The 20,734-nt window shown below is 55.1% G+C and overlaps 1 protein-coding gene across 1 annotated transcript in view; it reads right to left on the bottom strand.

Annotated features, from left to right (window-relative positions):
• The window catches only part of ABLIM2 (actin binding LIM protein family member 2), a 154,866-nt gene that overhangs the window by 88,214 nt on the left and 45,918 nt on the right, over window positions 1-20,734 (bottom strand). The window contains exons 3-5 of the mRNA XM_082633098.1: window positions 15,895-16,078; window positions 9,203-9,318; window positions 2,216-2,342 (exon numbers count right to left, since the gene is read on the bottom strand). Of these exons, the coding sequence (XP_082489224.1) occupies window positions 2,216-2,342; window positions 9,203-9,318; window positions 15,895-16,078 (427 nt within the window). The remainder of the gene's footprint in view (window positions 1-2,215; window positions 2,343-9,202; window positions 9,319-15,894; window positions 16,079-20,734) is intronic.

The raw sequence follows: 20,734 nt of genomic DNA, 5'->3' as shown, positions 1-20,734 counted from the left end.
GCCGTGGGTGGGCTGCTTTAATGCTGAGCCCCCTTCACTGAACTGTACGGAGACAGCTGGTTTGCAGGTGGTGGATGGAAGACAACGCAGGCACAAGGCCTGGACAGTATCCGGCCTGCAGTCGGAGCTCATTAATTATCATTACGGGGTCAACACCATGGGACGGGTGGCAGTGACGATGTCATAGGTGGTGCCAGTGCTCCCTGCTGGGCAGTGGTGAGTGAACAGGTTTGCACTCAAATGCCCAGTCCCAGCTGTCACTTAACCTGTCTGGGCCTCAGCTTCCTGGCTGTAAAGTGGGATTGATAAGAGCAAGGTCTAAGGAAGACAAGGTATGGTCGGCGCCTGGCACTCGGTGGCTGAGGTCATTGTCATTGTCATAGCCAACTAGGGCTGTCCCCGTGGCCCCAGGTCCAGCCCAATGGGACTTGGATGTGGAGGCGACTGGCACGGCGGGTGCAGAGTCGGGGGCGTTACTCTGGTGCATCATCCCCCCTGCCCCCAACCCCGCACTGCTGAAGTTGCTGTGTTAGCCCCAGTTTGGTTTTGATTTTTGCTCAGCTGCTAAGAGAAGGTGAGATTTCTCAAGCTGTTGGGAGACTGCAGCTAGTGGCGCCCTCTTTTCCTCAAAGCTCCGGACCTTGTCTGGGTCACACAGATGCCGGCAGGAGGGGTGAGGTCCCGGTGTTTCTCTGCAGCCTCAGAAATGAAGCAGCCCTTCCTTCCACAGGGGAGGGGACATGTATATTGGGCCCTTAGGGTCCACCTTCAAATGCCCTGACCTCAGGGCCCTGACCTCTCCCCAAAAAAGGCTGTACATGCAGCAAATCCAGGAGGTTCAAAGATAACGTCTCCATGGCAACACCACCACGCCCTCATCATGAATTCCGGGCTGTTCCGGAGGCTGCTAAGTAACATACACGCTGTGTGGGTGAGAGGGGCTGCAGCGCTCTGGGGGCTGGGCGTCAGTTTGTTTTATTTTAAGTGCTCTGTCCCCAAGGCTGCCTTGGCGTGTCACTCACCCCTTCCCTTTACTATGACAGAGGCAACAGGTCCTGGCCCAAGCGGCCAGAAACCCCCCCAGCCTGACCCAGCCTGGACAGAGGCTCATCTTGGTGTGGGGCCTCTCACTGGCAATGTTTGATTTTGAGATAATTGTGGATCCAAACACAGTTGTAAGAAACGGGACAGAGAAACCAGGACGGCCTTCCCCAGGTTTCCCCAAGGCTCACATCTTACAGAATTAGAGTACAAGGTCCACCAGGAAATTGACACTGGCACATGCAGCGACCCGATTCGGATTCCCCCAGTGTACACCCACTTTCGCGTGCACATGTGTGTGCATGCATGTATGTGTGTGTGTTTTATTCTCTGAAGTTTTATTGCATCAGTTTTTTACCCCAGTCAGTTCCTGTGATGGTTCTATTCCCTCAGAGCATCAAGAACTAGCATAGTCTTTGATAGAAGTTGCCAAAAAAGCCCCTAACTGGCAGGAGGGAGCCGCTCTGCACTCAGAGAACCTGCTCCTTTGAGCTCAGCCTGTAGCCCTTTCCTCCCCTGTGCTGTCTGGGGGCTCACCTGACTCAAGTTTCCTGATCTCCAGGGATTAGAATGCACCTCCACTCCTGGCCGACCAGCTGCCCCTGCTCAGAGCCCGATCCCCAGAAGCTCCCTTCCCACTGCCTCTGGATAACAGTGCTCCCCCCCGCACCCCAAACCAGCCATCGCTGCATCCTGAGCACACATCGGGGACCCTGTGTCGGCCAGCGGGAGCTGCCGATGGCCCCGCGGCAGAAGACAGGGCTGTGCTGTCGCACCCGTGACACCTGAGCCCGGTCAGCCCTCTCTTCCTCGCTCTGCGGCCGGCCTCAGCTGACGTCCACTTTGCATTCTGCGAGATGCAGGCACCAGCAAGGGGGGCAAATTCCAGGGGCGAGGGTGACACCAGGGGCGGTGCGGGGAGGTGTTTTACAAGGTCAAAGGTGGGAGCGCTGACGTCTCTGTCCCAGTGAACAGAAACAGCATGGGAGTCTCTGCAAACCACACTGAGGAAGCAAGGCTGGTAGGGAGAGGGGCCCGGCCAGGGCTCTTCCCCTGGCACAGATGATAGGACCTGGCAGGAGGTCAGGAGAAAGGCCGAGCATGCAGGAGGGTGGGCACAGGAAGAGCTCTGCCCCACCCCCAGGTGAGGGGTCAGCGAGCCCCGCCCACTCACTTGCTGATATACTCCGCGTTCAGTTGTTTCCCGCAAGTCTTGCACTTGAAACAGCCCAGATGCCAGTGTTTGTCCAGGGCCACCAGGGACTGGCCGTTTTTGATCTCCACTCCGCAGCCCTTGCAACCTGGAAGAAAGAACGGAGCACAGCCGTCATCCTCATGGGCGTGGGTGAGAGGAGCAGGGTGGCGGCCCTGCACCGCTGGGACTTCAGACACCACAGGGGCAGTGAGAGCGGGCCGGGGGACGGGACACACGGAACCGTCCAGCTGTGGGTGTTACACGATGGCCGGTGTGAGCGCGCATTGAGCGCCGACTGCGTGCAGCCTGGGCCGCGCGCCCGGGATACCAGGATGAACCAGACAGAGGCCCCACCTTCCAGAGATGGGCCTGCGGAAGCAGATGTGGACTTGCACAGGGGCACCCTGCAGTGGGCACTGCCCCAAACATGGCCCGGGCAGGAGGGTGCCATGATGGCAGGAGCTCTGGGTGGCCTTGCCTGTCCTGCTCTGTTGGCAGGTGGACTCTGAACCTAATTGTGCCCCCCCCAGGAAAGGTGCCTCTTTAGAGAGGTTGGAGCCCCGATGCCTGTCCTCCGAGCGCTCGCCTGCCGGGGTGCCCCTCCGAGGAAGCCCTCTGGACCCGGCTTCTGAGCTCCTTCTGTGGCCATCCGTGCCACATCCCGGACAGAGGATGCTGACCACCCGCGCTCGTACTCCTGGCCTCAGCCCAGGTTGGAGCTGGGCCCCAGGAAGCGCCTTCATCCCCGGGTGATGGGTGCTATCCCTCCCATGGCCCCCAGCCTGGTCTGGGCCCCTGACCGGTCTCCCCCCTGCCCCTCCAGCCACGCCCGTCCCTGATCAAGTCCCCCTGGGGTCACAGGTGCTCAGTACACGGCCCTGCTGCCTCCCGACCCCTCCAGCCACGGGCAGCCACACCGGGGGCTCCCACAGTCAATGCCACGTGTGCTGAAGGACCAGCGGGTGGAGCAGGCCAGGTGACGTCAGGGGCAGAGACAGGCACACTGCCTGGGGTGTGCGTGTGTGAACATGTCTGTATCGAGTACGTGTATGTGTGTCTTATGTGCATGTGTTATGTCTGATTATGTGCACTTGTATCTTTGTGTGACTACATGTCTGTGTGCAAACAAGTATATCTGTATGTGACTGTGTGCAGGGGTGTGTGTGCATGAGTGTATCTATGTATGCGTGTGTTAGTGCCTGTGTGTGTGATGTGTCGTGTGTATGCATGAGTGTATGTGTCTCTTTGTGAATGTGTGCCCCTGCGTGAGTCTATTTGTGTGTGTCTGTGTGTGTCTGTGTCTGTGCATAAATGTGTGTATGTCTGTATGTAGGTCTATCCGTCTCTGCGTGTGTCTGTGTGTGGCTGCATGTGTGTGTCTCTATGTGTCTTGTCTGTGTGTGTGTGTGTGCCTAGTATGTCCGTGTGTATCTGTGTGTGTCAGGGACATGACAAGGGTGGGGCCTTGGGGATCCCAAAGGGCCCTGCTGAGCAGAGGCGAGCAGGGGGTGCCCTGAGGGACTCAGCAGCTCCCGGGCTCAGCCAGGCAGGGACCCCCCTACCCTAGATGAAAGAATGAGGCCCAAGGTCCAGTAGCCTGGCTCCAATCCTGGCCCTACTTCTCGGGGTCACACTGGACAAGCCTCTTTCCTCTCCATGTGGAGCCCTGTTTCCAGCCGGGGGGTGGGGTGGGGCAGTCACATTCAGCGACAGATCTCATATGAAGACAGCAGAGCCTGCACATCTAGGTGCTGATGCTGCCGGGACGCGCCCGACGCACCGTGGGCTCTCCAGACTCTGCTCTGACAGGGATTTGCTCTCCTTCTGGGCAGAGCCCACCATCACGTTATCTTTAAGAATAAAAAATATTTAATATCTACAGAACTGTTGGTCAAACTCTAGATTTCTTAATTTACCACACTGTCAAATCCACTGGCAACTTTGGAAAAGACCTGAAGAACAGGCTCAAACCCCAAGGTCCAGGGCTGGGAGGGAAGAGGGGACCTCCCAGCCATCTCAGGATCCTGGAGCCCAGCCAGGCTGGCGGCGGAGAAGAGCTCAGTGAACGAACGCCTGAATGCATCAGAGCCAAGAGGAAGCTCCCTCCTCAAGTTCAGGAGGCATCAAGACCCCTCCCCTCCCGCCCCCTCAGTCCATCCCCAGCAGAGCAGGGCCGACACCACCTTCCAGTGCTGGATCCATGCAGCTTTGACTCTGGGCCCTCACCTAGCGGGTGACCGCGGGCACACATGGTACGCTCTGTGCCAGCACCTCTCGACCAGGGCCATTTTGCTCCCGGGGGCTTTTGGCCGTGTCTGGAGACAATTCTGGTCCTCCCAACTGGGCGTGGAAGGTGGGGGTCATGCCCCAGGGGCCCGGAGGCCAGGAATGCTGCTCAACACCCTCCAGGGCACAGGTTGGCCCCCACCACAAAGAATCGTCAGGCCCCAAATGTCAACAGCGCTGAAGTCGAGAAAGCGTGCTCGGAGCCTCGGTCCAGGCCTTCGTAGACGGGCAAAGCAAAGGAGCATCCCGGACCACGCTGGGCCTGGGGAGAGGCAGGGCACGGCAGTGGCTGGAAACATGGACCTTGGAGCCAGGCTGCCCCCGCCAGCTGTGTGACCATGACCGAGTCACTTCACGTCTCTGTGCCCACTAAGACAGGGACGCATTTTATAGGGGTAGTAACGGTACCAGCCTCACGCAGCTGTCATGAGCTAACAGAGACAGGCCTGTGGTATGAAGGACGCGTTTGAGGAATGAATAAGCGCACATGAGCCAAAGGCTCGAACTATTACCGCTGTTGTCTCGAGGGGGATACCTTGTGAGGGGCCGATTCCCTGTGGGAAGCCCCCCGCTCTGCCCCTTCCTGTATCAGCAGTGTGCCCTCCCCCAGGGCAGGGTCCAAGGCTCCAGGCAAACGTGCCACCTGCAGCCGAGGGGGGACGTGGCCCGCACCTCCACACCGCCTCCTTGTCCCCATCGACTCGGGGTAGAGTCTCACTAATAGTGAGCCGTGAACGTAGAGGCCAGAGCCAGGTGCGAGGACTGTTGTCATGGAAACGGCAATCATCATTTTCTAAACACATCTGGAGCTCAGCATAGCTTTGCAGGGCTTTGCAAATGACAGGTGAATCTTCTGTGATGAATCCGCTCGACAACAGCTGTCAATGCGCAGCCGTCCTTGTGGGAGTGTGCCCCCACTGCCCGGGGGCAGAAGGGAGACACACTTTGGCCTGGAAGGGTCAAAGCCTGCCATCCACTCGCCCTCGCGCCCTGGGCCTGGCTCTGCCATCACAGCAACAGGATGGACCTGGGCCCCTTCCCCAGCATGACCCTTCTAGAACCTTCCAAAAAGTCTCCTTCTTTCCCCTCAAGTGCCCCCTCCTCTAGCAGACGTGGTCATGGGTTCAAAGGCCCAGCTCTGCCACTAACTCGCATGGGACCCAGGACGTGTCAGGTGCCTCTCTGAGCCCCAGCTGTGGACTCGGGGTGGGAGTGGGGTGCAGGATCAGACTTCCTCGCCCACTGTCCTCCTCAGATCTGACTGGGAGTGGAGGGGGGTCTGGGTCGAATCTGAGATTGACCTTTGATGACAAGGAACCGACTGGGTTCTAACTTCAAAATGCCTGAGACGTTACGGGCTTGGCTTGCGATTTCTCTAAGGAGCCCGGGCCAAGCAGGAGGGGCTGCGAGCATCTGCTGGGAGAGATAAAAAAGGTTCAAGTGCATCCCACCCACTGGGCTCTGCACTGAACTGGCGACTCGACCCCCTGACTGCAATGCGGTGGCTGGGGGGCGGGGAGTGGCGGCCAGGAGGGACATTGGTTCCTGGGGGCTACAGCACCCTACAAGGCAGATGCACCCCACAAGGCAGCCACTGCACCCCACAAGGCAGCCCGTGTGCCTGCTCCCCCCATGGGGCCCAGCCCCTCCTCATCTTTCCACGTCATCCCCTCATTTAACCTCAGCCTTGCCACAAGAAAGGCTCACCCCATTTCCAGAAGGGGGACTGGGGCTCTGATCCTGTCACCCAACCCTGAGCACGTGGACAGTGCAACCCCACGCGGGTGGAAGACACAGAGGCTCCAAAGGCCACAGCCCAGGTAGTGGGGATGCACGTCAGAAGGCCTGAGGACCCGCACCATCCCCAGGACGGCCCCTCATCGGCACACAGCCAGGAGAGGCCTTGGATGTCAGGGCCCTGCCCCTTCCCTCCCGACTCTGGTGGGCCTCCTGATCCTGGCTCCGAGTGTGATCCCAGGTTCCGGGTGTGACTCCATCCTGGCTGGGCTGGGCCCCAGCAGGTGGAGCCGAGCCCAAGAATGGGCCACGGGGGCTCCTCAGCTTGGACAGGGCTGCCCCGGTCCAAGGCCCCACATTCCCAGCTCCTGGCTGCTGCCACACCAGGCTGCCCCTCCGGGCCACCGCCCACACCCACTGCTGACCCCATATCCACTCCCAAGGCCTGGAGAGGGGACACAGTGTACCCAGGGCACCCAGGTGGCGAGTGGTGGGGTCTATTCCTCACAGCCGGGCTCAGAGCTGCACCCTGATTGGAGTGGCGCTGGGCCTCTCTGAGGGCTGCCCTGTGACCAGCTCCAACCAGCAACCAGTTCAGAGCTGGAGAGTCCGGGAGGAGCCTGGAAAAGGGGAGCCTGGATGGGCGCCCAGCGGGCTCTCCAGGAGGAGACCCTCCCCCCAGGGCAGTCGGGGAGGCAGTCCAGGGCAGAAGCAGCACGGAAAGCTCAGGTGCAGCAGAGCTGGCCACGCAGAAGGAGTAGTGCACTACCCCAACCCGGGGAAGGCGTGGGCATCCAGCAAGAAGCACTGATCCTGTTACTAAGCAACAGGCTCAGGCCAATGAGGGAAGCTCAGGTCCCTGGGACCAAGCCTGACTTCCACGGGAGCAGCCGGCCACTCTCCGCTTCCCCCAGGGAAGGTGGCCCCCAAAGGTGGCCATCTGCAGCTTTCCACCCTATGCAAGAAGGGCTGCGTCCCTCCCCCAGCTGCCACCACCTACAGGGCAGACCACGCTGCTCAGGCTCACATTCCTAGCAGGCTCCCAAGCCACCTCGGCACTACCTCCCTCAACAGCCATCTATGGCTCCTTGTTGCCTCCAGGATGCAGCTGGAGCTCCCTGGCATGGCTTTGCCACCTGGTTTCTTCACTTTCATTCCCTGCTCCCACACAGCACCCCCCTTGTCCACTCACATGGGGGTGGCAGTTGGGCCCAGCTCATGCAGTGCCCTTCCCTCAATGCCTATTTAACGAAAACCTGTGTTTTAGGTTTCAGAACAAAGGCCATCTCTTCAGAAAGCCTCTGGTCACATTAGGTCAGGCTCCCCTGCTTTGGACTTTAAAGGACTTGGCTCAAACCTCAGCCCCACTCCTCCCTAGCTGGACACTGGGCACCCAGCACTTCCCCTGCTCTCCACCAGGCTCAGGGCACTTATGCTCCTGCAGAAAGAGGGAGGGACTCCTGCCTGGCCAGGCTGCTCTGGGGACAAAAGGAGGTGGGAGCTGGGAAGACAATGCAGACATCCACACAGAAGCCAAGAGCTGGTGATGAATGTTTAATGCCTTCTAGGCACAGAAATGGTTCTAAGCCGGGGATTATCACCATGGACTGGGAGAAGGGATAGGTTATAGAAGGGGTAGGTTATAGACCCATCTGGGGGTGAGGGCAGCATTTGTTCTTTGAAAACACAAATTTGATATTTTAAAATAAATTTCCATTTGGAGAGGGCAGCCTTTCTGCCCATGACATTTTAAAAAATCTCAGACAATGAGTCCGTGATTGGGCATATTTCCCTTTTTACTTTGGCTGCCAGGAAGCTCTGGACAAACTCTTCAAACTAATCCCCACCTTTTCAAATTCTGCTGTAGTTTTTGATTACTATTTCAGCCTTAATGATAATAGGGCTGTTTGTTGAAGCAAATTCTCAAAAATTTAATCAATCCAGACCTCAGCTGGAGAGAAGGTTTTGAGTGGAGAACTCTCCTAGCAGACCCCAAAGCAACAGCCTCACCAACTGCGACTGCTGTGAGCTTGCCTCCCCAAGGGATGAAGGCTTCGCCTCATTTCCTAGATAAAATTATTACCAGTCCCTGAAGCCAACACTCGGCTCCTGGGAGGACGTGCAGTCTCCTCTGTACAGACTTTCAGTGTCGTGGACAAGGAGGCGGGAGAGGACAGGAGAGTGAGGAGAGCCAGGGGCTGGCTCTGGAAGTCAATACAAACCCCTCCTATGTCCCAGGACACGTGGCCCTGGCACTGGGGACACCACAGCCACCTTGCACACAGGGTGGGCTCTGAACACCCCGTTTCTGCAGTGGGAGCCTGGTGGGAGCAGTCTTGGGTCGCGGGGCTCCCTCCCCGTCCCTGTGTCCCATCTCTGGTCCCGGAAGAGCCACCCACAGGGAAAGACCAGCGCCTTTCTGCTCTCGCCTCGCTCTCCGCCCCACATCCACAAGCTCCTGACATGCCCCTGCTACTGGTTCTTTTTCACTAACAACCTCCTTCTTCATTCAAGAAGCATGTATTGAGCACCCACTGCATACGCACCCTGGCCCAGCTCCCAGGGGTCGGAGCAGATAATCCAAGAGCCCCAGACCACAGGAGCCCAGAGGTCACTGTTCTCCTAATGGCTCTCCCAAAGGGCTCCCGGATGCTCTGGAAATAACTGTGGGGGGCTGAGTGTGGGTGCTGGAGGGAGAGGGCCAGAAGGAGGCCAGAAGGCTTCCTGGAGGAGGTGGGCTAGAGCCGGGCTGAAAGATGGAGGAGAGGGCACAGGTTGAGCAAAGGCTTAGAGGCAGGAGTACCCCAGAGACGCCTGGCCTTGGTTCCCTTCGTTGTGTTCATCCACAGTTATTCACTTCCACTACTTCTGGTCCCAGTGTTGTCAGGCTTGCCACCCAGCACTGCCAAGCCCCCTCCACCACGCCGCTCTGCGTCCACTTACTCCAGAGGCCCTGGGACAGGGGCACGCTGCTGCCCGCTGATGTGGGCAGGGAGCACTTCTGGCACATGCATTCCTTGCCGTTGAAGGTCACTCGGTCCCCGGGCGGGAAGGGCAACCTGAAATAAGACAGCGCATTACCAGCCAGGACCACCTCCTGGCTCTTCTCCTGGGTGGGGGGAGCCCCATCCTAGACACCATGCCGTCACCTCCCCAGGGACCACAGGCCCAGGACACTGGGTGTCTGCATGCAGGCGCTGCCGTGGCCCCGCTGGGTGACCTCAGGCTGGTCACTGACATTTTAGCCTTAGTTTCCCCGTCGGCACCGGCAGGCAGAATCACGGTACAGTGGGCCGGAGCAGTGGGGGCCGGCCAGTGCTTGCACATGGCGATCAACTGGGCAGTCTCAGCCATTGGCCTCCTCCATCCAACCTTGCCTCCTCTGACCGCCCAGGATGCTTTGTCAGTTCAATCCTCATGGCAACAGCACCGTTTACTGAGCACCTACTAGGTGCCAGGCCAGGTTCTATGACAGATTCCTTAATGCCTGCCTCATCTATCACCTTTAAGATGCTTGCCCAGGTTGGTCTTTGCTTCATTTTTCTCTATGGGTGAGAAAATTGAAGTTCAGAGAGGATAGTTGACTTTTCCAAGGCCACACGGCTCCTGACTGTCAGAACCAGACTCAAACCAAGACCTGTCTGGCTCCAAAGCGCCGTGATTTGCCTACCTGGGTCTCTCAGAAAGCAGTGCTGCTATGCAAGACTGTATGCTGGATTCCGTCTTTAAAGTCTGGCATTTTGTTCATGGATTTTTTTTGCATTAATTTCAATTTTTAAAATATCACATTAAAGTATCATTTACCTTGATCATTTTTTTGGCCTCCCCTTAAACTCTGCATCCAAAGCGAGTAACCCACTGGCCGCACCCTAGTCCCAGCCCTGGGGCAAGGTGAAGTTATGGCCCTGGGCTGCCCAAGCGAGGCCAGTGGGGGCAGCAGAGCCAGCCCACCTGCTTCAGCCCCGGAACTTCCCCTCTGGTGACAGAGGTGGATCAGGTGCCTGCCTCTGGTGAGCTAGGGTCTGGCCACCTACTGCCACTGGGCCACTTCCTCCCCCAGTTCAGCCGGGCAAGAGAACCTGAGCCCTGCGGGCAGCAGTCTCTGAATTATCTGGACCAGGGCATGCCCCGTCCTCTGGCTTAAGCCTTTGTCGTGCCCCCCTGCCTCCTTCGGGACTGGACAATGCCAGGCAAAGCCAGGTGCTCGACATGTCACTGTCAGTGAATGAATGAGCAAGTAAGTGAACATGTCAATAACTGAAGGTCCCCCTGGAGGCCTAGCTTAGCCGCCTTCCCCTGCAGAGCCTCCTCTCGGAGCCTGCCTGGGTCACGCCGGCTCCAGTCCAGCCCCGACTCTGAGACCAGAAGAGCTTTCTGACCCATGAGGCTGCCAAGCTTTGCCGTGAAAAAGCCCCGCCATGGCCCCCCACTTTGTGGGGCTGGCGTTCAGGGCCCTAGGTGGATTCAGCAGGTGTGTTCTTGGGCCCCAGCCAGCCAGTCTCGGCTCTTAGGGACCAAGGACATATATAAGCTGAACTGGCCCCCATCCCAAGACTTGCAAGATGGTCCTGCCGCTCTCCGTCCTTCAGCTGCCCTGGCAGCTATCTGACGCCGTGCACTGCATCATGCGTAGTTAGTGCTGGGGTCTACCTCTCTCCCGCTTGCTGTCTTGCAGCCGCCTTGGTAATGGCGGGTCTTGGGCCACAGCGGGTGTCCCTTGCCATCCCTGGATGCACTCAGAGAGAATCTCTGGCTGTGTAACCCAGAGCAAGCTGCTTAACCTCTCCGAGTTCCTGTTTCTCACTTGTAAAGTGGGACTAAGAACATCTGTGTCTCAGGGCTGTTGTTCATCCATCCATGCATCTGACCTATAGCATGGAAAGCTCTAGCATTATGCCTGGGGCCCAGGAGGGGCTGAATGAATGGTAGCTATTATTTTATTAATTCAACTTCATTGAAGTATATTTTGACAAATGTACACACTCATGTAACCAGGACCACAGTCATGGTATGGGACATTTTTGTCCACTGTAAAAAGCCTGCTGTGACCGTCCACACTCATCCCCCACCCCGGCGGCCCCAGGCGGCTATGATCGGCATTCTGTCCCATGGATCAGACTTGATTTTCTGGAACTGCATATAAATGGAAATCACACAGTATGCAGTCTTTGATGTCTTGTTCTGCTGCATGTTTTTGAGATTCACTCACACGGCTGCACACACCACTGGTTTGTTCTTTTTGATTGTCAAATGCTGCTCCTTTGCATAGATGAGCTGTTCATGTCCAAGGACATTTGAATTCTTTCCAGTTTGGGACTGTTACAAATAAAGGTGCTAAGAACGTTTGCTGACAAGTCTGTGTGGACGTGTGCTTTTGTTTCTCCTGGGTAAATACCTAGGAGTGGAATTGCTGGGCCATGTGCTAACTGTGTATCTAACTTTACAAGAAACTGCCAAACTGCTTTCTGTAGAGGTTGTACCACTTTGCCTTCCCACCAGGGACGTGTGACAGTTCCTTTCACTCTGTATCCTCACCAACACTTGACACTATCCATCTTCTTACTGTGAGTCATTCTAGAGGACATTGGATGGTATTTCAACAAGTTTTAATTGGAATTCCCTGATGACTAGTGATGTTAATTGTTTCATTTGTTTATTGGTCATTTACATACATTTTTGTGGAGTATCTGCTAAACTCCTTTGCACATTTTTTTTCTTTTTTTGCGGTACGCGGGCCTCTCACTGTTGTGGCCTCTCCCGTTGCAGAGCACAGGCTCCGGACGTGCAGGCTCAGCGGCCATGGCTCACAGGCCCAGCCACTCCACGGCATGTGGGATCTTCCCGCACCAGGGCACGAACCCATGTCCCCTGCATCAGCAGTTGGACTCTCAACCACTGCGCCACCAGGGAAGACCCTTTGCTCATTTTTAATAGTTTTTTTGGTCTTCTTATTATTGAGTTGTAGAAGTTCTTTATATATTGTAGATACCTGTGTTTCACCAGATATATATCCTCTATTAAGCTGATGCCTTGCTTTTTCATTTTCTTGAGATCTTTTGATATTATTTTTCTTCACTTTTCTATAGTGCGGGTCTGCTGGCAACAAATCCTCTTAGCTTTTGTGTGTCTGCAAAAGTGTTTTGCCTTCATTTTGTGTATGTGACAGCTTTACTGACATTATTTTATTCACATGCTCTATAACATTCACATACCATTCAGTGTGTGCAATTCAATGGTTTTTAGTGTATTTAGAGTTGTGAATACACAATCAAATCCCTGCAATCAATTTGAGGACATTTTTCATCACCCCAAAAAGAAATGCAATACCATTTGGCAGTCATGCCTTCATTTCTGAAAGTTTTTTTGTGGGGGAGGCTTGGTATAGAATTGTTTGATAGATTTTTTTTCTTTCAGCTCTTTAAAGGTGATGTTCTATCATCTTCTGGTGCACATTGTTTCAGATGAGAAGTCTGTAGTCATTCTTCTGTTCCATTTTACATACTGGGTTGTTTTGTTCCCCACTTACTGCTCTTAAGATTTTCTTCTTATTACTGTCACTCAGAAGTTTGATTATGATGAAGTTGGTAGGTTTTTGCTGTGTTTATTCTGCTTGGGATTCACTGAGATGAGTTTATAGTTTTCACCAAATTTGGACATTTTCCAGCCATTATTTCTTCAAAAATTTTCAGTCTTCCCCGCTCCCAATCTAGACAGAAAAATTTATATCCACAGATCGCTGAGTCTCTTTTCATATTTTTCAGTCCTTTTTCCTGTCATTGCTTTAGTTTGAATAGTTTCTATTGTTATGTTTTCAGGTTCACCCATCTTTTCCTCTATAATATATAATCTACTGCTAATTCCTTTCAGGGAATTTTTTATTTCAGAAATTTCAATTTTCATTTCTATAATTTCCATTTGGTTTATTTTCATGTCTTCTATAATGCTCCTACTTATGTTCATGTTTTCCTCTGAATATTTAAATATATTTACATCAGCTGTTTTAAAGTCACCGTCTGCTAGTTTCACCATTGATCTCTTTTCTGGGTCTGTTGCTATTGACTGATTTTTCTTCCGGCCCTGGGTCACGTTTTCCAGCTTCTTCTTATGACCAGTCACATTTGATGGGTGTTGGACATTGTCAATTTTATGTTGTTGAGGGCTGGGTTTTCTTCTCTTTCTACAAAGAGTGTTATACTTTACTTTGGCAGGCAGTTAGCTCACTTGCAGACCAGCGTGATCTCTTTGAGGCTTGTTCTTGAACTTTGAGCAGGTTTATGCCTTCACTCTAGGGCAACTTCAGTTCCACTAATAAGGCATGATGCTTTTGGTGTCCCCACTGCATGCCTGGGTATTCCACAAGGATCTCCACCTGGCCAGAACTTGAATGTCTCCCAGCCCTGGGAATGTTTAGCTTACGGCAACCTGGTCATTTTTTGCCCAACCTTGTGAAATTTCCTGTCTACATGGCTCCGTATTTAGTCCAAGAGTCAAAGGCACCTCTATGCAGCTCTCCTGAGGTCCCGTTGTGCATAGCTCTCTCCCCTCTGCTATGCTGTTCTGCCTCTCACATCACTGTCTCTTAACTTGGGGAGGATGCCATGCCCTACTTGGTTCCCTTCTTGTCCTCTGGTTCAAGAAACAGCTTCCAGGCAGAAAGCTGGGTGGTCACAGGGGTCCCTTCATTCGTCTTCCTTCTGTTAGTCCTGAGCTGCCTGTGCCCCAGTATCCCAAAACAGTTGTTTTGTATATTTTTTCCAGTTTTCTAGTTTTTTATAGTGGGTAGATAAGTCCAGGCCCAGTGACTCCAGCACGACAGAGCTGTCAGCTATTATTTTTAAAATATAGGATTACAGAGGTGATCTTTCAAACCCACTGTGTTTATGTCACCCCTTGTCTCTAAGCTACGTGCACAGAAATCAAACATGCAGATTATCCTTGGGGGAACCTTGACCCACGCACACTGCAATGACACACAGTGACTCTTCCGTTAGAAATGTCCCTTGTCATTGCTCCTTCCTGGCCCAGCACCTCCTCCCACCCCCACCCCCAACAAAAGCTTCCCTTTCCGCCTAGAGCACATGCCACAACTACAGAAAACAGCGGTAACAACACTCAACAAGTCCCCTTTCAACTGGGTGTGGTGAGACAGAGAGAACAGACAGAGAATAAACTCTGGGGGTTTCATTCTTTGTTTTCTAGACAGAACATTCCCCCTGGGAGCAATGTGTCTGGGGCTGTGGTGGGTGGGAGGGAGGGAGGGAGGGGGGAGGCAGGATGTCCACGTGGGAGGGCTGCCTGCTGCTGCCCCCAAGCCCCAGAGGTGCAGGGCAGAGAGGGGAGCGGGTGTAGCCTTGCTGCCGGGGCTGAGGACCTCATTCTGTCTCTAGCGGCCATTCACTGGACACCTGCTCCATGCCAGGCGGCAGGAGAAGAGTCAGATCCAGTCCCTGCCCACGTGGTGCTCCCGTCAAGCAGCTACGGGACACAGTGCTAGAGAAGGGTTGTAGGGCCCAGGATGCAGGGGGGCCGCGAGGAGGGAGAGGGAGGGGGCTGCTTTCCCGAGGGAGGCTGGGGGGAGGAAGCTCTTGCTGCACTGCTGTGTCCCCAAATGCTGCGTCCGTAGGGTCTGGGCTAACGCAGCTCCAAGTCACCAGAGCCAGCCTGGGGCCTGGCCCACGTAGGTGCTTAGAAAAGCCTGGACGAACGAATGAATGAATGAACAAAGGAATGAAGGGACTGGAACAGACTGTGAAGCTCCTCTCAGCCAGGCTGGGAGGCTCAGACTTTCTCGTGGAGGCCAGGGGGGTGGCGCGGAGGAGTGACAGGCAGAAGGAAAACAGGGACCCCAGTATGGAGGCCTTGGCAGGACTCCAGGCAGGTGAGTTCTGGGTCTGAGTAAGGCAGTGGCTGGGCAGATTTTGGAAGTTCATGGGGGGGACCTGGGAAGACGCCCATGCTTGGGGCTCGTGTGCCTGGTGGGTTGGGCGCCAGTGCCACCTACAGATCAGGGACTTGGGTAGAGAGAGGCGGGGTGCGCAGGTGGGATGTGCCAGGACAGTGGAGGAGAGGGGAGCGGCAGTGGGTGGGCACGGAGAGGCCAAAGTGTGGACACTGCAGGCACCAGTGTGAGAGGAGACAAGGTGGAGGCTGCGGATGGGAGAGGGCTGGTGGGGGAGGGCCGAGAAGGCACAGGCGGGGGGAAAGCACCTCCCCAGAAGCCGTCAGAGGCCTCGTGCTGGCAGCCTCAGAACCCACAGGCCTCTGCATCCCAGAAAGAGGGCTTGGTCCTGTGCTGCGGGCAAGGGGTGGGGGCCTGCAAGGTGTGCCTCGGAGCAGGGCCAGGGTCCACCTGCCATCCCTTGGCTGGGTCCCACCTCCCTCCCGGCCATATGAGACAATGGGAGGGAGGGAAGGAGGGAGGGAGGGAGGACGGAGGAGGGAGGAGAGAGGAGGGAGGGAGGAGGGAGGGAGGGAGGGAGGATGGATGGAGGAGTGAGGAGGGAGGGAAGGAGGAGGGAGGGAGGAGGGAGGGAGGAGGGAGGGAGGAGGGAGGAGGGAGGAGGGAGGAGACAGGTGGGAGGAGGGAGAAGGAGGGAGGAGGACTGGGGAGGAGTGGTTGCAGGTCCCGCACTCACCGGCAGACGGCGCACACGAAGCAGCCGGGGTGGTAGGTCTTGCCCAGCGCCGACACCACCTCGCCCTCGATGAACTGGTCGCAGCTGAAGCAGCGGGTTCCGTACAGTCTCTGGTAGTCCTGGGTGCAGATGTACTCGCCCTGCCGCACGAAGAAGCCGCCCTCGGCCAAGTCACAGCCGCATTCTGGGGACACACGGGAGGGGCCGAGGTAGCAGGTGACCACCAGCTCCCCAGTCCCGACGGGCCCCAGGCGTATCCCTCACTACACACAGGCCTCGGTGCGAACTCAGGGTGGCTCGCTGAACCCTCGGGGGGCCAGCCCCCAAGCACAGACTCCAGCTCCGGCCCCTCAGCCTGGAGATGAGTGGCTTTTCTTGTGGAGGCTTCTAGAAAGGGGCACGGACCCAGGATGAGAAGCAGGCTGTGCTGAGGGGCCAGCCCAGTGCCTCCTCGCCTCCTGAGCCCACCAGGGATGCAGTGCTGATGCCCCATGAGCCCCCCCAAAACCCCGCTCCTCCAGGTGGGCTGTTCCCAGCAGGAAAATAACAGATGGGGGAGGCGGTTCACACCTGAGCACCTACTGCGTGCTAGGCCCTGTTCTGGGTGGGAGGATCCCCTGACCACAGTGAGGCTTCCTGACCCCCCTCCACCCGTCTCTCCCAACATGGACGAGGTCAGACCCCCTGAAAAAGGGAGAGAGGCCGGGCACACTCGCACTGACCCCTAATATACCTCCTGCCCCAGGGAGGACCTGGGGGACCGTGCCAGGCGGAGGATGGAGTGCCTGCCCTCAGGACAGGCCCCAGGGCACATGGGAACCGGGCTTGGTTCCAGAGGGAGAAGCCTACGCGCCCAGTTAGCCCCAGCCCCTCCCTGCGGAGGCCCAGCCTGCCAGCCCGTCAGGGCGGAGTTTTGGGGGTTGCAGCCCCCTAGCCAGAGCCTTGAAATACCATGTAGCCCATCTTTGAATCAACGCCTAAAAATTTTCATCAAAACTTTAACTGATTGCAGAGGACGTACTTTCTGGTGAACTCTAAGTATTGGCATCTTTAAATTTAACTAGCAGATTGTAGATGCCGAAGCAAGACCACCGACCTCTGTTTAAAAAACCCAAAGACAGGCTCTGAGTAAAAGCAGGCATTTCACCTTGTTCCTCTTTTGCTAGGAAAGCCTATTTTCATCTCTTTCCCCACAGAACTGCATGCACATGTGACGTGTTTTAGAGATGGAAAGCGCCTATGGTTCTCTGCAACAAAAATCCCTCAGTCTACGTGGAAATTGATTTATTAGGAATTTCTTATGGTCACAAGGCTCTAAATATTTAATAGCTTATTCTGGATAGGGTTGTTATGACAGCTACTAGTATAACGCTATCAAAACCACACATATGTTGTAAATTTTGGTAAATTATTATTACGTGGATAGAGGACAAGCTTTTCACAGTGCAGCTCTTGATGACATGGATGGTGGTGGTCGAGGGGAGTTCCTGGTGTCTGGTCAAGGGAGCCCCGACTTTTAAACTCCACCTTGGTTGGTGCCCTGGGGGATCGGAAGGCAAGGGCAGCCGAGCAGCCTTCCTCCACTGCAGGTGGCTTCTCAGGCTGGTCAGTTTGGGAAGAGCATCTGTGGGAGTCTGAATCTCCAAGGGTCTTGGGGTCCCCGGGGGTCAGGTCTGCTTGGTCTGGTCAGCAGTGCCCTTTCAGCTCATGCACCGGTCAGTGCACACGACCCGGGACCTGGGGGCTCCGGATGGCTCTGCCAGGTGGGACCCACTCAGCTCAGCTCCCACCCCTACACAGGGCGAGGCGGTGGGCCTCTCCCGGGTGTCCCTGTCCCCTCGCCTGGGCCACAGGGCTGCACGTGCTGTTCCCCGGTTACAGCCACCAGAGTGGTTGGAAATCCTTCCTTCCACGTCGCCAAGGAGCTGTTGGCTCTTCGGACATAAAACTGAGCAGCTGAAAGCCCAGACTCCAGGGCTGCCTGGGGGATGCAGGCTCCACTCGTGCACTATGCTATGTGCCCCTGGGCAAGTCCCTGATCTCTCTGGGCCCCCAAGTCCTCATCTAGGCCTACTCAGAGGTGAGAAGGGCAGCACAGAGGCACATCCTATGCTAGTGTGACATAAGTCCCAAGTCGTGCGGGGCCACCATCCAGGCCATCGTTTTACTGACGTCACTCACCCAAGGAGGCCCGAGGCCGGTGCCCAGCTCTAAATCCTTCTCTCACCCAGCCCGAGAGTGAAAACCCTTTGTTCAATCTTGTACCACAGGGCTTCCCTGGTGGTGCAGTGGTTAAGAATCCGCCTGCCAATGCAGGGGACACGGGTTCGAGCCCTGGTCTGGGAAGATCCCACATGCCGTGGACAACTAAGCCCGTGCACCACAACTACTGAGCCTGCACTCTAGAGCCCATGAGCCACAACTACTGAAGCCCGTGCGCCTAGAGCCCGTGCTCCACAACAAGAGAAGCCACCGCAATGAGAAGCCCGTGCACGGCAAGGAAGAGTAGGTCCAGCTCAACGCAACTGAAGAAAGCCTGCGTGCAGCAACAAAGACCCAACGCAGCCAAAATAAATACATTTATTTAAAAAAAGAAAATCTTGCACCACAGCGTAGGCCAAGCAGATGTACCCCGACTCGGGAAGAATAGGCTCCCTGAGGCCTCTGTAGGAGAATTAGTGTCTTTTTCAGTAAACGCAGCCTATAACAATTCAGCCCTTGAGTGATGGGCTGGTTCACGGACACCCCTGGCTCTGGCTCTTGGTACTCATTTTCTTTCTTTTCTTTTTTTAAAGATTTATTATTTATTTATTTATTTATTTAATTTATTTTTGGCTGCGTCGGGTCTTAGTTGCGGCACACAAGATCTTCGTTGAGGTGCGCAGGCTTCTCTCTAGTGGCGTGCGAGCTCCAGGGTTCATTTTCTAATCTTCTTAAAGATATGACGGTATTGACTGTTCCTCGAAGGAGAAAAATGTGAAGAGGGATAGAGTGACCCACTATAACCTGCATCTACATCACGGAGGCACCAGGAGACTGAATTAAAGCAGCTTTCCTGCCCTGAGAGCCGGGCCCGGTCAATGCCACGTCCTCCCTGCCCCGCCCCAGTCATCTCTGCTACTGACTGGATTGTAGCTGCCTGGGTCCACTAAGGTCAGGGCCAGACAGTAAACCCAGACCTCTGCCTGCTAAAAATAAAGAGTACAAATTCGTTAATAATTTTTAACGTCTTAATCAAGACAATATATTCTCCTTAAATTCCATCTGTCTATCCAAGCAGCCGAGACCCAATGAACGGCACCGAGCAGCCGTGGGTGACCCGGAGCAGCCCGCCCCCCATCTTTGGCGGTCACTGTGGTCATTTCTGAGAAACGGTCGGGAGGGGGCGGGCCATGGTGGAAGACAATCTGTACCACTTTCTGGAATACCCTTTGGCATCGACTCAAAGGAATGTGAAAACCGCTCCTACCCTTTGACCCAGTCGTCTCTCTCTGGGACTATCCCAAGGAACTGACCATGAACGTCCACAGAAGCTTTCTCGCATGGTGTTGGCTGCAGCATCACTACAGTATAATGTAGTAAATAAACGCTGGGCTTTAGAGACAGGCAGCCTGGGCATGAATGCTTCCTCCTGCTGCTTCCTGGCTGTGTGACCTGGGGCAAGTTACTTAACCTCTCTGAATCTCAGAGTCCTCATCTGTACCAAAGGGTTAACCATACTGATCGCTCATGGTTGTCACAATAAATCAGTGAGATGAGGCGTAGGAAACTGATTAGCCCAGTGCTGGGCTGGAATTGATGTAAACGTTTAACAGCTGAGGAATGGCTAAGTTTGCTGCAGGCCAGGCATCTGAAGGAATCTGGGTATATACTGAAATTGATGTTGAAGGATGTATGATAGGGAGAGGGCTTACACAGTCCCTTAAAGAGAATAAATCGGGACACAAAAGTAAATATACAACAGGACTTCAAATTGAAAAGACTCTTACAAAGGAAAAGATTGGAAGGCTCTCTACCCAAATACGGACGGCAATTCCCCTGGGGTGGTCACCTGAGGGATGCTCTTGTACTGGTGGATGGGAACAGGAGAGAGTGATTGATGTTAAAACACAAAGCAGACCGAGAACCCCAGGGCGTTCCTGTGAGTTGGAGGGAGCTGGCTCAGGGCAGCGTGGTCACTGCCAGCTCAGGTCCTAACCTAACCTCTGCCTCAGATGCTCCATCTGGAAATAACAGGCCCACATCACCGGAGATGCCTTCCTGCCGTGACTTTCCACAATTCTGCCATGTGATCCTGTTTCCATACATGTCCCTGGAACGCAATTGTTTTGCCCCATTCCCTTGTCACCCCCAGTTGCTAAGACCAGCTCTGGGTGTGGCTCTTCATGGTCCCCATGGGGTTATGTCCTTGTGGACACCCCCACCTGCTGTTACCAAGTTACAGGCAGAGCTGGTGGCCTCTTCCCCCAACACACACACACACACACACACACACACACACACACACACACACACAGGCTTCCGTCCCTCCTGTTTCCTTCGCTCTTTCTGCAATCATGAGAGTGCTCAGTCCTGCTGCCACACAGATCAGAAAATGCCTGCTTTCCTGAGGTCACACATGGTTGTGGCCTCATCTTTTCATCATTTCAGAGTCGGGGCCCTTGTTTTCAAGGCACCACGACCAGGGCTACAAAAGATCCTGGTTGAAAACAAATGTTCTAGGGACTTCCCTGGCAGTCGAGTGGTTAAGACTCTGTGCTTCCGCTGCAGGGGGCGCCGGTTCAATCCCTGCTCGGGGGAAGTAAGATCCTGTATGCTGCGTGGTGCGACCCCCCGCCAC

Source organism: Mesoplodon mirus (assembly GCF_964341445.2).
Source record: "Mesoplodon mirus genome assembly, chromosome: 2".
NCBI classification, from domain to species: Eukaryota; Metazoa; Chordata; class Mammalia; order Artiodactyla; family Ziphiidae; genus Mesoplodon; species Mesoplodon mirus.
Note: the sequence above shows the minus strand (reverse complement) of the source record. Positions and strands in the feature narration are given on the sequence as shown.